This window comes from Aphelocoma coerulescens, chromosome 29, assembly GCF_041296385.1.
Source record: "Aphelocoma coerulescens isolate FSJ_1873_10779 chromosome 29, UR_Acoe_1.0, whole genome shotgun sequence".
NCBI lineage: Eukaryota > Metazoa > Chordata > Aves > Passeriformes > Corvidae > Aphelocoma > Aphelocoma coerulescens.
The window spans coordinates 3,305,016-3,325,504 of record NC_091042.1 but is presented as its reverse complement, the minus strand read 5'-3'; the positions used below and the strand labels follow the sequence as shown (position 1 = coordinate 3,325,504).

General features: G+C 67.9%; 4 protein-coding genes across 7 annotated transcripts in view; 1 reads left to right on the top strand and 3 right to left on the bottom strand.

The window, feature by feature from the left end:
• Positions 1-160: 160 nt before the first annotated feature.
• MAP3K12 (mitogen-activated protein kinase kinase kinase 12) lies at positions 161-5,782 on the bottom strand. Its single transcript, XM_068997635.1, has 13 exons — positions 5,455-5,782; positions 5,015-5,198; positions 4,372-4,563; positions 3,729-3,887; positions 3,313-3,471; positions 2,900-3,008; positions 2,624-2,733; positions 2,311-2,427; positions 1,943-2,080; positions 1,117-1,555; positions 827-897; positions 470-722; positions 161-253 (listed from the first exon to the last, which is right to left on the bottom strand). Exons 1-13 carry the CDS (start codon positions 5,780-5,782, stop codon positions 161-163), a joined length of 2,352 nt encoding a protein of 783 aa, XP_068853736.1.
• Positions 5,783-8,566: 2,784 nt separating this feature from the next.
• TARBP2 (TARBP2 subunit of RISC loading complex) lies at positions 8,567-12,266 on the top strand. 2 transcript variants are annotated; one of them, XM_068997565.1, is made up of 9 exons: positions 8,567-8,663; positions 9,330-9,499; positions 9,812-9,911; positions 10,237-10,320; positions 10,419-10,491; positions 11,041-11,158; positions 11,236-11,363; positions 11,614-11,803; positions 11,909-12,266. In XM_068997565.1, the coding sequence occupies exons 1-9, from the start codon at positions 8,611-8,613 to the stop codon at positions 12,064-12,066; spliced, it is 1,074 nt and encodes a 357-aa protein (XP_068853666.1). In that variant the 5' UTR covers positions 8,567-8,610; the 3' UTR covers positions 12,067-12,266. The 2 variants fall into 2 exon arrangements, with proteins under 2 accessions (XP_068853666.1, XP_068853667.1); XM_068997566.1 differs by lacking the exons at positions 8,567-8,663; positions 9,330-9,499 and adding an exon at positions 9,595-9,606.
• A 200-nt stretch (positions 12,267-12,466) lies between these two features.
• On the bottom strand, positions 12,467-13,211 carry NPFF (neuropeptide FF-amide peptide precursor). Its single transcript, XM_068997508.1, has 3 exons — positions 13,119-13,211; positions 12,874-12,989; positions 12,467-12,584 (listed from the first exon to the last, which is right to left on the bottom strand). The coding sequence occupies exons 1-3, from the start codon at positions 13,209-13,211 to the stop codon at positions 12,467-12,469; spliced, it is 327 nt and encodes a 108-aa protein (XP_068853609.1).
• Positions 13,212-14,024: 813 nt separating this feature from the next.
• Positions 14,025-20,489, bottom strand: part of LOC138099992 (cyclic AMP-dependent transcription factor ATF-7) — a 47,586-nt gene continuing 41,121 nt past the window's right edge. For 2 of the 3 annotated variants that reach the window (XM_068997643.1, XM_068997646.1), the window contains 2 exons: positions 19,912-20,020; positions 14,025-17,598 (listed from right to left, as the gene is read on the bottom strand). In XM_068997643.1, coding sequence (XP_068853744.1) covers positions 17,381-17,598; positions 19,912-20,020 — 327 coding nt within the window. In that variant the 3' untranslated portion in view covers positions 14,025-17,380. The other variant, XM_068997645.1, reaches the window with a different exon arrangement.

The following is a 20,489-nucleotide window of genomic DNA, read 5'->3' as shown; positions in this document are numbered from 1 at the left end:
GTTTCAGTAGGACCTACATAAACCACGAAGGGCGATGCTCCCCTCCCCTTTCCCCCCTTGCCCCGAGCCAGCAGCAGCAGTAGAGAGCGATAGATATTTATATAAATATTTGGGGCTGTACAAGTGAGGGGGTGCAGGGGGGGTGTGGGGGGCACACAGGTCACAGGCCCGGGGGGGCTGTGGGCCGGGGGGGCCCCTCGCCGCTGCCTGAGTGGTCGAGCTCTGCACTGTCACAGTCCGAGTCCTCGGAGACCTGGGGGGACACAAACGGGGGTGAAACATCCCCTGCCACCCTTAGTCTGGGGGGGACCTGGGGACCCCCTTCCCTTGGCCAACCCCATCAGAGACCCCCACCCCACCGCGACCATCCCTGGGATATCCTTGGGGGCCCCCTTTCCTTTGCCAACCCGATCTGGGGGGACTTGGGGACCCCCACCCTGCAGTGACTGCCCCTGGGCGGGGGCATCACCTTGGTGGGGCTGAGTCCCCCGTGCCGGCGGCCGGGCCCCTCGGGCGGGGCTGCGTCCAGCGGGATCTCAGAGCCCTGGGACAGCAGATCCTCGGAGCGGTCATCGGGACGCTCGTCCGTGTTGGTGCTGCCCACGTCGGGGGTGGCACTGTGCGACGGCTCGCTCGTGTGGCCCTCGTCGCCGTCGCCGTCCGAGAAGTTCTCTGAGCTGAAGGTCGACAGCGACTGGCGCTTGCTCATCCCCGGGGGCCACCTGGGCAGGGGGTGAGGGGGGCAGGGGGTGAGGACGCGGGGGTCCAAGCACACCTGGACCCCTCCCAGGTGCCCCCAGGCACCCATGGGGGGGTCAGCACCCACCTCTGCCGCAGCGGCAGCTCCACCTCGCTGTCCACTTCGCCCTCCTCCTCCTCCGACGAGACCCCCCGTTTCTGGGGGTAGAGGGCGGGGGGTGTTGGGGTCCTCCTGATGCCCCTCGGGAGGGACCCTCGGTCCTGACCTGCCCCCCCCACCCCGCGAGGGACCCAGGAGTCCTGAGACCCCTCCCCGGAAGGAATCCATCCCCCCTCCCACTTCTGGGGTGGCCCCGGGGTCTCCCCCTGTGTCCTCGCCCCCCCCCCCAAAAGGCGCCGGGGGTCTGGGGGTCTCACCTGCCCGCGGGTGACGGCCGCCCGGTACAGCAGAGCCGCGGGGGTGAGGTGCTGCCCGGCCCCCCCTTTCCCCCCCCGGCCGGCCCCGCTCTCCCGTTCAGGCTCCCCGGGAGTGGGGGGCTGCGGCGGGGGGGACCCTTGGGTGCCCGTCGCCCCCTCGGGTCCCACATCAGGTACCGTGGCCGGGGGGGCACCCGCGGCCTCCAGGGTGCCCCCGAGGATGTCGGGGCTGGCGGCGGTGGCAGGGGGACCCCGGGGGGTTCCGGCCTCGGGTCCCGGCTCCCCGCAGCCCCCCCGGGGCCCCGCTTTGCGGTGGCGGCCCTTGGCCCGGCGGCTGCGCCCGGGGGACGGGGGGCCCTTGGGACACCCCGGCAGGGCCACCTGCGCCATGGCCGCGTCCAGCTTGGGCAGCAGCACCTCCGGCTTCAGGATGTCGGGGCTGGACACGGAGGGACACGGGGAAGGGCTGTGGGTGGGGATCCAGGCACCGGAACCCCTGGAATATCCACGGCCCCAAAGAACCACCCCCCTCCAAGGGACACTGGCGTCTGCAGCCCCAAAACTCCCCCAAAGGACCCCGGACTCCCACCCCGAGGTCCCCAAACATCTGCACACCCAGATTATTTTCTCCCCGCCCCCAGGAACCCAGATGCCCCCAGGGCTCTAAAGGACTCCAAATCCAGGTCCCCAGACCGCCCTACCCTGCTGAACCCACACATCCGTGCCCCCCCCGCAACCCAAATCACCAGCACCCCCGTTTTCCCCCCATGTGCCCCACCCCAAACGCCCCAAGGTGACCCCCCGAGGGACCCCAGCCCCCGCTCACCGCTTGCCGTGGGGCGAGAGCTTCTGGGGGACGTTGCGTTTCTTGATGAGGGTCTCGACAGCGTTGCCGTGCAGGAGCCCCCGCGGCACCCGCGGCTTGAAGAGCCCGGGGTAGCGCTTCTCCAGCGCCTGCTCCCGCCTGCCACGGGCCACGCGTGGGCACCCGCACCCTGCCCGTGCCAAGCGGGTGCCCATGGCCAGGGGCAAGCGGCCGTGGCCGGGGGGGGAGTGGCCACGGCGTAAGGGATGACCGTGGGGTGGACAAAGGGCTGGCCGTGGCCAGGGGTGGCCATGGGATGGGCACACAGGGTGCTGGGGGTGCCGTTTGGGTGCTTTTGGGGGTGTTATTTGGGGGTGCCGCCCACCCACCTGAGCAGCTCCTTCTCCTTGAGCTCCAGCTGCAGCATGAGCGCGCTGAGCTCCATGTAGAGGTTGTTGGCTCGCTCCAGCTTCCGCTCGTAGTGCTCCCGGATGTCCAGCGCGTGCCTGGCACCGGGGACACACGAGGCATCGAACACCGAGCCCGGGGACACCCGCGGCACCCGCCAGGAACAGGGACAGGCACCCGTGGCCCCGCACCAAGGACAGAGACCCTCCCTGTGCCCCACCACCCCCTGGTGCCCTCTCCCCTGGTTCCCGCGTCCCTTCCCAGTGCTCCCAGTGCCCCCCAGCAGGGCCCCACCGCAGCTCCTCGCGCCGGCGGTTGATCAGCTCCTCCTCCAGCCGGTGCAGACACGTCCCCTCCGACTTGATCTTCTCGAAGTGCAGCTTCACCTCCTCCCGCCACTCGGCCTGCGGCAAAGGGACAGCGCTGTCACTGCCACCGGGCTCCGGCCAGCCCGGGCATCCAGGGCACCAGCGCTACTGGGCACTGGGGCTACTGCCCACTGCAGGCACTGGGTGCTGGGGCCCTGTGGTGCTGGAAAAATGGGATCCTGGGGTGCTGGGATCTGGGTACCTGGGATTTGAAGTAGGTCTCCTGGGGGGTGGAGAGTACATCGGCCGAGGCGATGTCGAGGTGCAACAGGATCTGGCGGAAGGACGGCCGGTTCCGGGGTTTGCTGTTCCTGGGGGAAGGACACAGCACTGAGGGCAGGCTGGGGGGAACTGGGAGGGGTTGGGGGAGTCCTGGGGGTGCTGGGGGGGTCTGGGAGTGCTGGGGGATCCTGAGGGTTTTGGGGACCGGGCCAGAGAAGGGTGCACAGGACACACGGGGGGCACCGCTACAACCAGGGGTCCCCCCTGCCCTGCCCACAGGGGGAGGTCCCTCGTGCTGGTCCCACAGCACCCTCCATGGTGGGGTCCCGCATGCCGCGGGTGCCCACAGTGTGTCCCCAGGGTGTCCCTTGGGGTGTCCCCGCAGGCACTCACCAGCACTGGCGCAGCAACACCTTGAAGCCATCGGGGCAGCTGGAGGGGACGGGCAGGTGGAGGCTGTTGCTGCCCACGCCCCAGATTATGGCCGACGAGTCCACGTCCTTGTAGGGGATCTCGCCCGTCAGCAGCTCCCACAGCACCACCCCGAAGGACCTACGGGCACCCGCAGCCCCCATCACCCACGGCGGGGCACCCCTGTGGCCTCCTGCTGTCCCCTCACCCTACCCGCTCTGGTGTCCCCAGTGTCCCCTGCTCCTGTGGCCCCTGATGTCCCCCAGTCCCAGTGTCACTCCCAGTATCCCTGGTGTCCCCACAATGTCTCCTGTCCCCATAGCCTGCTGTTGCCGTGTCTGCAGTGCCACCACAGCTGCCCAGTGTCCCCGATGTCCCCGATGTCCCTGTGGCCTCACCAGATGTCCACCTTCTCAGACACAGGCTCGTTGCGGATGACCTCGGGGGCCATCCAGGCCACAGTGCCGGCAAAGGACATCTTGGTGCTCTTGTCGATGAGTTCCTTGGAGGTGCCGAAGTCCGAGATCTTCACCACATCGTCGTAGGTGATGAGCATGCTGGGGACACGCGCTCAGCGCCACGCCAATGACACGCCACCGCCATGGGCACGGCACCGCCACGGGCATGCAACTGCTGCGAGCACCATCGGGTCACAGCACGGCACCGGCGGGGACAACATGGACAGGGCAGGGGACAACACTGACATGGACATGGCACCAGCGTGGGACACCAACATGGGCATGGCCCTGCCACGGACATGCAATTTCATGAGTGTGGTCCTGTTGAGGGGACCACGTGCACAGCTCGGCCACCACCATGAGCACGGCACTGCCACGGGCATGAAGCCACCAGGTTTGGCATTGCCACGGTCACACAACTCACGGACACACAGCACCACGGGCACAGCGCCGGGAGGGACACGGCACCACCAAGGACACGCCACCGTCCTGGCACAGCACCGCCGCGCTCAGGCACCCACCCCATGCGCATCCCCGCGCCCGGGGGCACCAAGGGGTGCTCCGAGCCCCGTCCCCGGCTCACTTGGGCGACTTGAGGTCCCGGTGGATGATCTTGTGCAGGTGCAGGTAGTTCATGCCGCCAGCGATGCCCATGGACCAGTCGACCAGCAGCGAGGGGGTGACCTTGCGGCCGGCGCGCAGCACCTCGTAGAGCTGCCCCTGGGCGCAGAACTCCATGATGATGCAGTAACAGGGGGCCTGGGTGCACACGCCCCTGCGGGCACAGCGGCACCTCAGCGCCCGCCGGGGCCATCGCTGCCTCCAGGACACCCCCAGGGTGCCACGAGCCCTCGGCGTGTCCATGCCCGGAGTCCTCACTGTGTCCTGCCCACCTTGGTCCGTGCCATGCTGGGGGTCGCCATGCCCATGGTGTGTCCATGTCCATGCTGTGTCCATGCCCATGCCAGGCCCATGGTGTGTCTGTGCCCATGCTGTGTCCATGCCCATGCCAGGCCCATGCTGTGTCCATGCCCATGCTGTGTCCATGCCCATGCTGTGTCCATGTTCCAGCATGCTCCGTGCCCCATGCCACATCCATGTTCTAGCATCGTCCATGCCCCCTGCCATGTCCAATGTTCTAGCATGTTCCGTGCCCCACACCGTGTCCATGCCCCATGCCCGCGGTGTCCCTGTGCCCCCGCCGGTGCCAGCAGCCCCCTGCTCACTTGAAGGTGATGATGTTGGGGTGCTTGAGCTTGCGCAGGTGTTTGATGTCGGTCTCCTTGAGGTCCCGCACCTTCTTCACGGCCACCTCCTCACCGTGGAAGCGGCCCAGGAACACGGCGCCCTGCGCCCCGCTGCCCACCCACTGCAGGTCCAGGATCTCCTCGAACGGCACCTCCCAGGGGTCTGCGGGCACCCATGGACATGGCACCGGCACCCCCCAGCACCCCCCAGCACCCCCAGAACACCCCCAGCATCCCCCTCCCCCTGCTGCACCCACAAACCCACAAGCATCTCCCTTTGCCCCCTTCACCCCCTTTTTCTCCCCTGCCCCCTCCTTCACTCTTCACCCCCTTCTTCACCCCCTCACCCCACTCTCTGCCCCCTTCAGCCCATTCTCTGCCCCACTCGCCCCCTGTTTCCCCCCCGTGCCCCCGCTCACCCTCGGGGGGGTGTTTGTGCTCGGCCGCGTAGGCTTTGCCGATCATGGTCCACACGGGCTTCAGGCACCCGAAGAGCCCCTCCAGGAAGCCCCCCCCGGCCTGGCAGCGCAGGTGGGCGGCATCGGCCGCCAGCGGCCCCGCGGCCTCGGGGCCGAGCTCTGGGGGCCGGGCCCCCCCCCGGCGGGGCCAGGCCTCGGGGGGGGCGCTGGGGGCGGGCAGGACATCGCGCAGGACGCACTGGGTGGGGGTCAGCTCCTGCTCGGGGGTCCCGTCCGACGGCAGCGCCAGCGAGGGGGACGGCGTGCGGGTCTCGTGCAGGCAGGCCATGGCCACAGCTCTGCGGGGCGAGTGGTCAGAGGGGCCCTCGGGCACCCCCGGACATGGGGGTGACCCCCAGCACCCTCGAGCACCCCGGACACGGGTGTGACCCCTTTGCACATGGGTGAGCCCCCCCCCCCGCACCCTCGCCCCCTCCCCCCGGGTGCCCCCAGTGTGCAAATCCCTCCTGCGCGTGTGCCAGGCCCCCCACGGCCACGAGCAAACGTGTCAGGGTAAACTGAGGCACGAGGGGTCCCCGGGGGGGGGGATAGTTACCATGGCAACAGCGCGCCCGGCGATGATGTCATCACTAAAATTGGGGGGGGTGAGTCACGGGGGGGGCGGGGGAGGGGCTTAACGTCACCCCGAGGGACCCGCGGGGGAGGGGGGCACGACCCGCCCCTCCAGGTGTCGCGTGTGTCCCCCCGTGGTGACATCACGTCACACGGTGACGTCATCCCGGTAAGGGATGGAGCCTCCCCCCCTCCCCTCCCCCAGGGAAACTGAGGCAGGAGCGGGGGAGCAGCGACCCGGGGGGGCTTGGGACAAAGGGGGGACGGAGGTGACATTTGCGACATGCGACAGCGCCGGCCCCATGTCGCGACAGCGCAGTGTTGGAGGAGGGGAGTGGGGGCGACACAGCGCCCCCGCCGGCGCGTCATGTCGGGACAAGGCGCCCTGTCGCGACATAGGGAGGGTGCGGGGGGCGTTGCGTGACGGGGGGAGGGAGGTGCAGAGGCGCGGGGGGGGGGGGCACACGCGCGTGCAAAGGGGGGGGTCCGCACCCACGGGAGGGGCGCGCGCGTGCAAGGGGGGGGGGGGTGTCGCACACGGGGGGGGACACAGGGACACACTGGGGGGGACACGCGGACACGCGCCCGGACGCGCCACACGCACCTGCCGCCGCTTGCACGCGCGTGTGCAAGAGGTCACGAGCGCGCGCCCGGGGCGCGGGCACGGCTGCGGGGGGCGGGGGGGGCGAGGGGGTCGCGGCCGTGCACGCGCGCGTTCAAGGGGCCGCTCGGGCCCCCTCCCCTCCCCCCTCGCCCCCCCCCGCGGGGACCCCGCGTCCGAGGGGGGGGAGGGGAGGGCGCGGCCCCCCGGGCCTCGGGGGGACCCGGCGATGGAGGGGGGGGGGGGCCGTGAGCCCCCCCAGCCCCCGCCGCAGCCCCGCGACCCCCTCCCCATCCCGGCGCATCCCCGGTCCTGCCCCCGCCCTCACCCCCATCCCGGTGCATCCCCCCCCCCCCAGCCCCCCCCGGCCTCCCCGCGCCGGTGCCGGTACCTGCGGGGGCTCCGGGCCCCTCGCCCGGGGATGCGGGTGATGCCGGGGGGTTCCGGGGGGGGTCCCGGTGCCGGGGGTCCCGGCGGTGCCGGTGCTGGTGGGGCTGGGCCCGGCGGGCGGGGCCGGTACCGGGGCCGGGGCCGCGGTCGGGGCGAGCGGCGAGAACGGCCCCGCCCGACGGGAACGGCCCCGCCCCGGCCCCGCCCCGCGCACCGGAGAGACCGGCACGGGCACCGGGAGCCCCCCCGGCAGCGCTCCGGGACCCCGATACTGCACCGGGACCCCCCCGATACCGCACCGGGACCCCGAAACTGCACAGAGAACCCCCGCACCGGAGAGACCGGGACCGGGACCCAGATACTGCATCGGAACCCCTCCCCCAGCACCGGGAGAGACCGGCACCGGGGACCCCCCCTTGCAGCGCACCGAGACCCCGAAAATGCGCCGGGACTCCCCCGGTACCGCAGCGGGACCCAGACACTGCACCGGGACCCCGGTACCGTGCGGGGACCCTCCCCGGCACCGGGAGCCCCCCTGAAATGGCACCGGGACCCCGAAACAGCACCGGGACCGAAATACTACATCGGGACCCTCCTCGGCACCGGGAGAGACCGGCACCGGCAGCCGGAAACCCCCGACAGTGCTCCCGGACCCCGAAACTGCACCGGGACCCCGATACTGCAGCAGGATCCCCCCCCCGCCCTCTCCACGGCACCGGCAGGGACCGGCACCGGCACCGGGACCCCGATACGGCACCGGGACCCCTCCGGCACCGGGAGACACCGGCACAGGCACCGGGACCCCCCCGGTTCCGTACCGGGATCCCGATCCTGCACTGGGACCACCCCCGGTACTGGAGAGACCGGCACAGGCACCGGGACCCCTCCGGCACCAGCACCGGGACCCCTTCCCGGATCGGCACCGGACCGGGACCCCCCGGCATCAGCACCGGCACCTCCAGGACCGGCCCTACCGGTGCCCCCCTGACCCCGCCGGCACCGGCACCGCCCGGCCGAGCAGCACACGGGGCACCGGTGCGATCCCAGTGCTCCCAGTATGGGTGTCCCGCTGTCTGCAGTGCTCCCAGTGCTCCCAGTGCAATCCCAGTGCAATCCCAGTGCGGATGTCCCGTAATCCCAGCGCTCCCAGTCTCATCCCAGCGCTCCCAGTACAGGCGTCCCTCTGTCCCCAGTGCTCCCGGTGTGATCCCAGCTCTCCCACTCTGACCAGTGCCACCTCTGCCCCGTCCCCATTGTCCCCATTGTCCCCTAACCCCCCATCGGGGGGAAACTGAGGCAGGACCCCCCTCGCCCCTCCAGCACCACGTGACCCCGCTTCCCGCCTCCTCCGCGCTCCCGCCCCCCTTCCCCCCCCCCCCCCCCTCCGCGCGGGGGTTTGTGGGAAGCGTAGTCCGCCGGGGCGCGTAACGGCGGCTGCGCGCGCAGCGGGCGGCGCTCGGCGGACTACACGTCCCGGAACCCCCCGCGCAGCGCGGCGCTCCCGTGATGCCGCGCGCCCCCTGGCGGCGCGGGCGGCGGCCGGAGCGGCGGGGATGAGCGAGGAGGGGGCGGGCGGGGCCCGGCGGAGCGGCGGCGCCTTCCCCAGGTACCGGGACCCCCCGGCGCCCCCCGGCAGCCCCCGGCACCGCCCGGGGCTCCCCGGGGCTCCCCTGGCACCGCCACAGCCCCCCCGCCCCGCGGCGGCGGCGGGCAGGGGGAGGGGGCGGCCTAGGCCGGGCCTCGGCGCGGGGGGCGGGGGAGGGGGCGGGGGGACGCGGGGTTGTCCCCGTGTGGCGGCGGGGGAGGGGGGACAGGGGTGTCCCTGTGGGGTGCGGCGGTGGCATCCCCGTGTCCGTATCCCCGGTGGTGCCACTCGTGTCCCCCAGTGGCACCGCCACCGTTGTCCCCGGGTCCCCACGCTGTGTGGCACCGCCACCGCTGTCCCCACGCCGTGCGGGGGCTCCATCCCTGTCCCCGTGTCACCACGTTACACACCAGTGCCACTCTATGTTCCCACACTCCGTGGCAGTGCCACCCCGTCCCCATGTCCCTGTGTCCCCAGTGGTGCCACCTCCATCCTCCTGTCCTGATGCCCTGTGGCACTGCCACCCGTGTCCCTGTGTCCCCTCTGAGCCCTGGTGACAGTCCTGTCCCCAGCCTGGAGCAGATGCCACCCCTGTCCCCATGTCCCTGCAGTACGTGGCAGTGCCACCCCTGTTGCCATGTCCTCTCTGAGCCGGGGCTGGTGACAGCCGTGTCCCCGTGTCCCCAGCCTGGAGCAGATGGTGGCCGCCAGCCCCGGGAAGACGCCCATCAGCCTCCTGCAGGAGTATGGGACACGCTTAGGACGGACCCCTGGCTACGACCTGCTCAAGGCCGAGGGCCAGGCCCACCAGCCCAACTTCACCTTCCGCGTCACCCTCGGGGACATCAGCTGCACCGGTGCGACCCCAGAGCCCCCGGGGACCCCCCGTCCCCTTGGGGAACCCCCACAACCAGCCTGGGCCACCCCTGTCCCCCGTGTCCCCTTCGGGACATCAGCTGCACCGGTGGGACCCCGAACCCCCTGTCCCCACGCTGGGAACCCCTTGTCACCCCCAAGTGTCCCCCCCGTGCTGCAGGAGGGGGACACAGAGGGGAGTCCCCAAAATCCTGGGTGCTGCTGGGGGTTCCTGGGGCCTGTGGGAGGTGGGTGGTGGGGAGGGGTCCCCAGGGTGTCCCCTGGGTGTCCCCTGACCCCCTGGTGTCCCCCAGGGCAGGGTCCCAGCAAGAAGGCGGCGAAGCACAAGGCGGCCGAGGTGGCCCTGAGGCTGCTCAGAGGGGGGGGGGCCATGCTGGAGCCCCTGGAGCACAGGTGGGGGGCCCGGGGGGGGCACTGGGAGCGTCTGGGGGGGTGCTGGGCAGGCTGGGGGTACCCAGGAGTGGGGGACACTCAGGTTTGGGGGGGGAGGGGGGCATTCAGAGGAGTTTGGGGATACCCAAAGGGGGCTTGGCGATCCTGTGGGATTTGGGGGGGGTCTGGTGAGCTCAGGTGGGTTTGGGGGTGCCTGGGGGGAGGCTGGGGATACCCAAGGGGTCTGGGGCTATCCAAGGGGGGTCTGTGGGTGCCCAGGGGGGTCTGGAGGTCCCCATAAGGCCTGAGGGGGTGCTCGGCTGTTGACGCCTCCCCCTCCCCCCAGCTCTCCTTTTCCCCCGGAGCCCCCGGCTGCGCCCGGTCCTGCTGCGCCCCCCCCAGCCCCTGCTGCACCCCCCCCCTCGCCCAGGTAAGGGGGGCACCGTGTCCCCACCCCAAATCCCCCTTGGCCCCTCTGTGCCCCCTAAGGGGGGCCGTGGAGTGTCCCCAACCCCTGTGTCCCCGCAGGGGCCCCCCTCTGGAGATGAAGACGCCGGTGTCCCCCCCCCAGTCCGAGTGTAACCCTGTGGGGGCTCTGCAGGTGGGTGACCCCAGGGAGGGGACACAAGGGGACACCAACCCCCCTCCCTCCCCTGGTTTGGGAGCCGTTCCCATTTTGGGGTGATGACCTGGCCAGGAGGGGACGTGGCCCTTGGGGAGGTGACCTCACCTATTTGGGGGGGGAGGAGACAATGGCCTTTGGGGTCTCTTCCTCCTTTTTGGGACAGTTGTTCTTGTTTTGGGGACAGTTGCCTCCTTTTGGGGTCAGTTACCTCCATTTTGAGGATAGTTATCCCCATTTCAGGCCCATTACCCGTCTTGGGGCTGAATATCCCCATTTAGGGACAGTTATTCCCCTTTTGGGGCCGGTTATCCCCATTTATGGGACAGTTATTCCTGCTTTGGGCTGGTTATCACTATTTTGGGGACAGTTATGGCCCTTTTGGGGCTGGTTATCCCCATCTTGGGCCAGTTATCCCCATTTTGGGCCGGTTATCTCCATTTTGCGGCCCGTTACCCCCCTTCTGGGGCCGCTGATGGCTGTTGTGGGGCTGTCCCTGCGCGGGGGTGGCCCTGTCCCCGTGCCCAGGAGCTGGTGGTGCAGAAGGGCTGGCGCCTGCCTGAGTACACGGTGACGCAGGAGTCGGGGCCGGCGCACCGCAAGGAGTTCACCATGACCTGCCGCGTGGAGAGATTCGTGGAGATCGGTGAGGGGGGGAGGGACCCCCGGGGGCTACTGGGGGGGTTTTGAGGGGTCCCGGCTCACCCCCAGCCCCCTCCGCAGGCAGCGGCACCTCCAAGAAGCTGGCGAAGCGCAACGCGGCCGCCAAGATGCTCGTGCGGATCCACAACGTCCCCATGGAGCCGCGGGACGGCAGCGAGGCCGAGGGCGAGGAGGACCAGTTCAACATGGTACTGGGGACGCTGGGGGGACACGGGCACCCCAAAGCCACCCCGGAGTCACCCCAGAGTGCCCCTCTGCACCCCTGCTCCACGGTGTAGGGAGGGCACCCTCTGGGTTTGGGGCCGCGAGGGGCTGAGCGTGGCCCCGTGGGTGTCCCGCCATTCCCACGTTCCCGGGGGGATTCCCGCGCCTTGATGGGGTCGGGACGGTCCCCCAGGGGCTCGGCAGGGCCCTGAGTGCCCCGTGCCCCCTCCCCAGACGTGCCCCCGGCTGGAGGGGCTGCGGGGCCGCGCCCCTGGCTGCACCTGGGACTCGCTGCGGAACTCGGCGGGCGAGAAGCTGGGCCAGCTGCGGAGCCGGGGGGGGGCCCCCGCGCCGGGGGGGGCCTGCGCCCTCCTGCAGGAGCTCTCGGAGGAGCAGAGCTTCGCCATCAGCTACCTCGACATCGGTGAGCGCCGGGCACTCCTCAGCCCCGCCCCGGGCACCCCCCCAGATCCCCAGCCCACCCTCAGGGTGCGGTGGGGCGTGGGGGTGACCCCGCTGTGCCCCTCAGATGCCCTGAGCCTCAGCGGGCTGCACCAGTGCCTGGTGGAGCTGTCCACGCAGCCGACCACGGTGTGCCACGGGGCTGCCCCGTCCCGCGATGGCGCCCGCGCCCAGGCCGCCCGCAACGCCCTGCAGTACCTGCGCATCATGGCCGGGGGCAAGTGACCCCCCCGCCCGGGCACCAGGATGCGCCCCAGGACTTGCTGACCAATGCTCGGACCTCTGGACACGGCCCCCACCCGCGGCCGCCCTGGATGGTGGATGGACAGACGGACCTCAGGGCCCCGGGTCTCCCTCTGGCCTGGTCCCCCCCCCCCCCCCGGTGCTGGGGAGTCTCCGGGTGCCATCGGCCCCCCAGGAATAAAGCTGGGGGGGTTTGTACTCCCCGTGTCGGCGTCTGCTTGGGGTCTGGGGAGCAGAAAAGGGGCAGGACCCACATCCCCCCCACCCAGGAGCAAAAGCAGAGCGAGGGCTGGGGGTGGGGGCACCACTTTATTGGGGGATGGATGGACGGACACACGGACAGGCTCGGGATGGGCTCCGGGCTGGGCTCGGGGCCGGACGCTCAGCGGCGGCGGCCGAAGCGCTGCGGAGTCGCCATTGTCCAGAACGGGGCCACCGGGGGGTCCCAGCTGCGGGCGCTGAGCCGGGCCTGGGCCCCCCCCTGTGGCCCCCAGCCCGACCTGCCGGGGGACACGGCAGCGTTGATCCCCAGCGGGGACAGGATGGGGACAGATGAGATGGACAGGGATGGGTGGGATGGGATGGGAATGGACAGACAGGGAGGGATGGAATGGGCTGAGGGACACGCACGGACAACGGGGATCCCCATCCCACCACTGACCACTCTCTCAGGCACCCCCAAACCACCCGGCTCCCGCCCCACCTCCTGTGTCCCCCTGGTGTCCCCCAAACCCCTCGACCCCATCCCTCGATGCCCCCACAGCACCCGGGACCCCCATCCCCGCTCACCTCTGCGGCTGCAGGGGGGGCCCGGGGGCGCGGCCGGGGCGCTGCAGGGACCGGAGCAGCGCTCCCAGGGCGGCGGCGGCGGCGGCGGCGGGGGGCGGCCCCGGAGCGGCGGCGGCCTGAGGCGGGAGAGGACCGGGGGTCACGGCGGTCACGGCAACCGGAGTGCGACCCCCCGACCCCAAGCCCGAGCATCCCCCCACAAACCGAACCCCCCGTTCCGACGGCGCGGCCGGGCCGGGGCTCACCGGGGCCGAGCTGGGGGTCCCGGGACAGGCGCGGGCGGAGCGCGGGGTCCCCGCCAGCAGCAGCAGCAGGAGCAGCACCGGGCGCCCCGCCATCGCCCCCGCCATCGCCCCCGCCCCGCCGCCGCCGCCGCCTCTTATAGCCGGGCCGGGCCGGGCCGGGGGTCCCGGGGGAGCGGGGGGGCGGCGGGATCAGCCCCGGCCCCGCCGCCGTTAATGAAACACATTTAGCAGCCGCGACAGCCGCCCCCGGGGACGACCGGACGGATGGACGGACGGGAAGGCCCCGCATCCCCCGCCCCACCCGGGCCCCGCAATCGGCACCGCTGCGGAGCGGGATCCCCGGCCCGGCCCCGGGACCCCCGGCCTGCACCGGGACCTCCCGAAACCAGGACCCCTCGAGACCGGGACCCCTCCCCGCCCCTCAACCTGCCCAGAATCTCCCGAGACCCGCACCCCTTCCCTGCCCCGGCCCCCCTCCCCGGGACCCCCCGAGCCAGGGACCCCTCCTCGGTCCCCCGGGACCCCCGCGCCCCCTCCCCGCTCGGCCGCGTCTCGCTGCCGCCGCCCGGTGGCCGCTCCGCGCTCCTGCAGCACCGACGGCGCGGCCGCGGCTCCCCCCGACCCCAAACTAGCCGAAATCGCACCAAAAAACGCATCTGAGGGTGCGTGACCCAGGGCCACTGCGGTGTCCCCACAAGCAGCTCGCCCGCTGCGCCATCCGGGAGGGGTGACAGTCCCACGCCGTCCCGAGTCCAGACGGTGCCACCTTCCATCCGGTGCCACCCACCCCGTGAACCCCCGGGGACACCCAGGGGTGTCCGTGGGACAAAGTGACACCGAAGGTGTCCCCAGCCCGCCCCCCCCCCCCCCCCCCAAAGCAAAGGGCAGCAGCCAGCGGCTCCTGGGTAATATTTTAATGTTATATTTGCAGCATAAATAAAGGCACGTTACATGTTTGGTATGACACGGCCGGGGGCTGGGGGAGGCTGGGACGTGTCCCCCGGGTCCCCCCGCGGCCCCGGGCCCCCGCGGGGACTGTGAGGACCGGCTCACAGGAGCCCGGGCGGAGCTGGGGGTCCCTCGGGGGCTGGGGGCAGACCCGCGGCGGCCGATCTACGATATATGGGTGCGTATAGGCGTCGATATGGACTGATAGATACTACACAGGTACTCGGGGGGTCCTTTTTTGGCTTCTTCCATTATTGATCGTCAAAGCTCGTGGCACAAAGCAGCTGGGGGGGTGGGGAGCACGCTCAGGACCCGCATCCCTCCGGCACCTCCCGGGCTCGTTTTGGGGGCCCCGTGTGCGCGGGACCGGGGCGAACAGAGCAGGAACGGGTCCACGAGTCCCAGCACGACATTTCCCACCTGAGCCAAAGAATTCCGGACAAAAGACCAGTCTGGGGCGGGAAAGCGGCACCAACCCTTCCCACCCCGCCCCATCCTGAGGGGTTTGGAGGCTGAAAAGGGAGGAGGAGGAGGGAAGGAGCAGGAACTCCCCCACCGCGGGGCTCCCCGGGAGCCGGTTTGCAGCCACTTGTTCCTATTCAAAGTTACATTTCTGATAAAATCCATAAACCCCAAACCCAGCTGATCCCGCTCTCCCTGTTCCCCCAACCTGACCTTAAATGAGCCCCTTCAAGTCCGCAGAGCTCCTGTGAGGAGCCCCTGTATCTCCCCCGATTTCAGGGAGGGAGAACCCGGCGATCCGAACCCGGCACGGACGGGACTGAGGAAGGGACGGGAGGAAGGCTCGGGACCCCGCTGGGATCCCGGGAACCGGGGCTGGCAGAGCAAAGTGCAGGTGCCCGGCGCTGCCGAGCGGGGCCAGGGGCTGCCACCCCCGGGAGCATCGGAAAAGCGGGAGAAAACATCGGAAAAGCGAGAGGAATCACCACGGAGCAGAAACCAGGGGGGGTCGCCCCAAAGGTGGTCACGAAGTGGGAAGTGGCTGCTTTTGGGGTAAAACACACCCGGAATGGGCACGGGAAGCTCCAACCCTGCGAGTGAAGCAACAACAGATCCAGGTACAGCCGAACCGGACTCAGCTCGTTCCCTGCCTGTCCCTGCCCAAGTCTGCAGCGTTCCCACCGTCTTTTCCCGGATTTGCAGGATTTTCAAGGCACTGGCGATGGGGATGTGGGAATGGGGAGCTTCGGGGTGTGGAGGGATGGGAACGGAGAGACGAGGGGGCCACGAGGATTCCCGGAAAGAGCAGTGAGGCAGGAAAACCCCGTCACACAAAACCCAGCCGCTGTCAGTGCCCCGAGGGTAAAACGAGAGGCTGAGGAAACTGCTGCCTTCAATCCAAGCCTATCCCGGATTTTCCGCCCCTCCACCCTTTGCTCGCTCCTGGTTCTCCCAGCGAGGCCTCCCCTGCTGCCCCAGACCCTGCAGCAAACGGGGAACCAGCCCAGAGCTCAATTCCTCCATCCCTTCCCCTTCCCACCAGCACTTTTCCCGGAGATTCGGGATTTCCTGCAGAGCCGAACGCTGGGATGGCCCCCGATGGGCGCCAGGGCTCACACCACACCACGGGATGAGCCGCTGGACAGGGCAAAGATCCTGCACCTCCTGCAAACCCTCCCAGGATCCCCCAAACCAGCCTGAGCCCTCCCTGTGCCTCACCCGGACCCTCCTGGCCACGTTCTGCAGCAGAACCACAGCCCGGGTCAGGATAGGGAATGCTGGAAACAGCTGGGAACCCACTGACTGTGCTTTAGGAACAGCTTTAAGGGAGGAAAAGCGACATTTGGGGGATGTGTGGGATCCCAACAAGAGGTTCCCGAGGCTGGATGTGACCCCAAGCACGGGGAGGAGTTGGCATGAGCAAGAGGAAAAAGGGGAGTGCAGGAGCAGCAACACAAACCCACCCCAATCCCGATCCCCATCCTGATCCCGATCCCAGTTGAGGAAGAGCTGCTAAAGAGGGAGGGAAGAAGCCGGATCCCATCGCTGGAAAAACCCCAAATCTCTGGACTTTCCCGTCCGTGCCGGGATCCCGGCCTCCTGCTCAGCCTTCGCTTTGGGTTTTGCTGTCCCTGGGAACCTTCCAAGTGTGGAGAAGCCAAACAAAATCACCTGGACAAACCAGCCTGGCTCCAAAGTGGCGAAGTGCGACCTGAGGGGGGAGGGCTTGGCTGAGGAGGGACCTGGGAGGGGCAGGGATTCCAGGGGCTGGAGCAGCTCCACGGAGCAGGACGAGACTCCTTCCCCATCCCAAAACCACGCGCAACCTTTCCCAATTCCCAGCTGCTGGCTCCGACCACGGCACCTCGGGCAGGCACACACGGACACAGGGGAGCCCAGTGTCCACCCGGCAGGAAAAGGGACCCGATTCCAAGAGTTCCTCCATCCGAGGAGGATGGGCTCGGACCTCGGAGCCGGGAGCTCCGTGGATCCTTTGTTTGCTCTAGCTGGGAAGCGCCAGAGCCGTGAGGGAGAGGCAAAACCCTGGGCAAACACCGGCACCATTCCCTGTGCCCTCCCCTCGGAACAGGCAACAATTCCATGATTTAAGGCCACCATTGTTGAGGTCATCGAGGTCACCTGAGCGGGAGGTGATCCCGGGTTTGCTCGGGCGGGTTTGGGGGTTTGGGGACTCACGGTGTCACTGCCAGCTGGGCCCTGCCCCGCACCCCATCCCAGCTCCCAGCCCCTTTCCCGTCGGGAAGGCGGGAGCAGCCCTGGCCAGGCCGTACCTTTCCCAGCCCCTGGCACGGGAGCAGCCCCGGGGTCACTCTGTCCCCGGAGCCCCACGCTGCCCCTTGTCCCGGCCACCGGGGCACAAATCCAGAGCTGCCGCTTCCCACGGTGTCCGAACGCCATCGCTGGGATCGGGGAGACCTCGATCCCTGTGACCTCAGAGCTCCAGGAGGCTCCTGGTGAAGGTGCAACGATTCAGGGGCGGGAGCGGGGACGAGCACTGGGAGCAGCATGGGGACAGCACGGAGTGTCACAGCCTCCTGCCGAGGGGGACAGGGCCAGGCCTGGAGCGGTGCCCACGCACGGAGCTTTAGTGTTAACCACACGGATCCCTGAACCCGCCTTTTCCAGGGGCTCTGGGGGCCGAGGGCCCGAGAGCTCCACAGACTGTGCAGTGGGGAAGCGCCAGAGCTGCCCTTAACTCAAAAAAAAAAAAAAAAAAAAGAAGAAAACCCAAAAAAAAAGAAAGGAAAAATCCTGGCGGGCCCCCGCCGGTCAGCGCCGGGGCCGTGGTCAGTCCGTGCGGCCGCAGCGGGCGCTCCTCGGCCCCGGGGCCATCATCTGCCAGCAGACTGCGACTGTGGGGCCATGATGACGTGGGAGGCCACGGGCACGGCCAGCTCTGTCCTTTGCCCGGCCATCTGGGCCAGCACCGAGGTGGCCACGGCCTCGGCGGCCGAGCGCGCGCTGAGCCCGTTGGGCGCGGCCGAGGTGGAGCTGTGCTGGATGACCGGCGCGGGCGAGCCCGTGGGCTCCGAGCTCTCCTTCGGGCTCTCTGCTCCGGGAACAGGAGAGAGGAGAAGCGCGTTAGGGACAGCTCAGGGTGTGGGGTGGTGGAAAGAGGAGGGGTGGGAATGCTGCTGGTTTGGGGTGGGATGATCCTGGTTCGGGGTGGGAACACCGTTGGTCCCAGATGGGATCAGGGACACCTCAGGAATGGGCTGGACACTCACCTTTCCAGCCTGGGAATATGGAACCCCACTGCTCCCATCAGACCCCCCCCCTCCCCCTTTGGCAGAGGTGAGCAAGGACTGGGACAGAACTAATTAGGAGCTGGGAGACAACGACACCTTGGCTGGCCCCATCCTGTGGAGAAGCAGCCTGGAATCCTCCTGAATTCCAGGCCGTGGAATCCTCCCGAATTCCAAGCAGGAAGCAGCACAGCTTCCCGAGGAGGGCAGCACTGCCATAACCTTCATCCCAACCCATTCCCAGACCGTCCATTCCTCGTTAACAGGAATTAATTTCCCCCCAGGCCATCGAGCCCCGAGCCTGAGCAGCCCCTTCCCCACCTGCCAGGGGGAGCAGGATCCCCTCAGCAGGGCCCAGGGCTGGGCTTGTGGGGGCATTTTTTATCTAAATCACCTGCTCCGCTCTTTATTACTCCCCAAGATACTAAAATCAGTCAGAGCCCATCACAACCCTTTGCTGGCTCCGTGTTTTTGGGAATTTGAAGGGAGCAAATGAAGGCAGAGCCCCTCCTCCCTTTGTTCAGGGGCTTCCAGAGCTTTGGATTTTCTGCCCCAAACAACCCCCAGGGTCCAGGCAGAGCTCCTCTCCCAGGGGACAATTTGGGAGCTCTCAAACATCTGGTGAGGGCACCCAGAACTCTCTGCACCCACAGGTGCCAGGAGGAAATTCCAGGTGGGACGGGGTCACCTCCCTTTGAAAGAGCAAAATAAAGCAGGAGCTAGGATATTTCTTCCACATAAAACCCCTAATACTGGGAAAAAAAATCAGATTTGGGGTTTAACACCTCACTGGAAAATGGGCTCAGGCTCCGTTTTCCTTCTGCCTTTCCCTGGGAAAACCTTGGCCTGGGCTTGGAGAAGGTCAAGCAGAGCAATATCCTCCTGTGGCAGCCCAAAGCCAGGAGATTTACAAGGTGCTGCAAATAAACCTCCCGAGTGTCCAGGAGGCTGCTGCAATTCCATCAGGGACCCTGGGGCTGTGTCAGGGACCTGCCCGGCCACAAATCTTGGCCATAAAAAGGGGCGGAGGGGAGGGGGCAAATCTCATTTCCAGCGTTCAGATGCGTGGTGAATTCCTGCCGTTGTGGGGAACAGGGAGAGGGATTGTGAACTTTGGGATGAGCAGGGAAAATCTGGGAGCCACTGCAGGGCTGGGACATGGGGACAGCCAGGAGCTCCTCACGCAGGCTCCAGGTCACTGCAGGGGGTGACAGTGGCACATCCCTGTGCCTCACCAGGCAGGGCAGAACTCCAGAGATCCAGAGATGGGATCAAGGCACAGCCCCCAAGGACGCTGAATTTTCATTTTTTAAAAAATTTTTTTCTTTTTCTCCCTTGTTTTTTGCTATTTGCCCTTCCCTTCTCACAGCTCATCTGTCCCTGCCTCTCCTCCCATTATTCCAAGGAACACTAGAGGACTCCAGCGTCCTCCCAAAGCCTCAGCACAGCCTGGAATTGGTACTGCAGGGAGGGCAGGAGGACCCAGATCGTGTTCAGCTCCTGGGCTGATTAAAATGAAATCGGGAGCATTGAAAAAAAAAAAAAAGAAGGGAAGAAAAGAAGATAAAAAAGAGGATTTTTTTTTTTCTTTTTTACTTCTGAGCCGAGGGAGCTCGATGGGAATTGCAGAGGATGAGCTGTGGAGGTCTGTGATGTCACTGAGAGAGTCTGGCCTTTCCTGACTCTGGCTCTGCCGTGGAGCAGCAAATTTTGAATTTCACAGGGATCAGGGAGGGCTTGGCTCGCTGCCGGGAGCAGGGAGAGGTGGATCCACGTCCAATATCCCACCCTGGAGAGGCAGAGGGACACAAACCCTCTGCCCTGGGCGCTGCCCTCACTGCAAGTGTCACCCCTGAGGTTAAAGGGACAATGTGGGGGATCCTCCTCAGCAGGGGATGGGCAGAAACGCCCTCGGGGATGTGCGGGGTTTTTGGGGTGTCCTGTGAGGGCCTTGTGGGTCCCTCCCAAGCCAGGGGCTGTGCACTCCTGCTCTGTCCCTGCATCTGTGGCAGCCCTGCCGCCAGCCAGGAGGTGACACGGTCTGAGAAGAAAATTCCCTCCCTCCCTCCCTCCCAGAGTGGCCCCAGGCTCCACGGAGCAGCAGAGCCCTCACTCACCCAGGTAGCCCTGAGTCTTCTTCTGCAGGGCCGTGACCGGACAGTCCTTGTGGGCCAGCAGCAGCTGCTTCAGCTGGGCCACCTCGTTCCTCAGCAGCGTCACCTCATTCTGAGGGGACAAACACACGAGCCCGTCACCCACAGCAGCCCCACGCTCACACTTCCAGCAAGCTCCCAATCCGGTGTCTAACCCGAGGAGCCCCTGGCCCAGGAATATCCAGCCAAGTTCCTGGGTTTGGGGCATTTGGGGAAGTGGCAGCAGCGCCTGGCTGTGGTCACTGAGCTTTTCCTGAGCCATCCTGCCAGTGCCACCTGTCCCAGGGACACCTGGAGTGCTGCTGGCTCTGGTGGGACACAAGGAGTGTCCAGCCAGCCCAGCCCAGCCCAGCCCAGCCCAGGCTGTGGGGACATCACAGCTCTTCCACACTCTGTGAGCTCCCATGAGCCAGGATTGCTTCCCAAGAAACTGATTGGATTATCCCTCTGAAATGTGTGGGGAAGCAGCTGAAACCCAGAGAGCTGCATCCCAGAACTGCCCAGGGAAGCAGTTTCTGTAACTGCCCTGGGAAGGGAATGAA

Bases quoted from the DNA above. Each gene is read 5' to 3' on its own strand.
- MAP3K12 (XM_068997635.1), bottom strand. From the start codon at position 5,782: ATGGCCTGCCTGCACGAGACCCGCACGCCGTCCCCCTCGCTGGCGCTG. The intron at 1,556-1,942 runs GTGAGCGGGGGC...CTCCGTGTCCAG, and splicing joins CTCTCGCCCCACGGCAAGCG to CCCCGACATCCTGAAGCCGG. The intron at 898-1,116 runs GTGAGACCCCCA...CTCTACCCCCAG, and splicing joins CGGCCGTCACCCGCGGGCAG to AAACGGGGGGTCTCGTCGGA.
- TARBP2 (XM_068997565.1), top strand. From the start codon at position 8,611: ATGAGCGAGGAGGGGGCGGGCGGGGCCCGGCGGAGCGGCGGCGCCTTC. The intron at 8,664-9,329 runs GTACCGGGACCC...CCGTGTCCCCAG, and splicing joins AGCGGCGGCGCCTTCCCCAG to CCTGGAGCAGATGGTGGCCG. The intron at 10,321-10,418 runs GTAAGGGGGGCA...GTGTCCCCGCAG, and splicing joins GCACCCCCCCCCTCGCCCAG to GGGCCCCCCTCTGGAGATGA.
- NPFF (XM_068997508.1), bottom strand. From the start codon at position 13,211: ATGGCGGGGCGCCCGGTGCTGCTCCTGCTGCTGCTGCTGGCGGGGACC. The intron at 12,990-13,118 runs GTGAGCCCCGGC...CTCCCGCCTCAG, and splicing joins GGACCCCCAGCTCGGCCCCG to GCCGCCGCCGCTCCGGGGCC. The intron at 12,585-12,873 runs GTGAGCGGGGAT...GTCCCCCGGCAG, and splicing joins CCCCCCCTGCAGCCGCAGAG to GTCGGGCTGGGGGCCACAGG.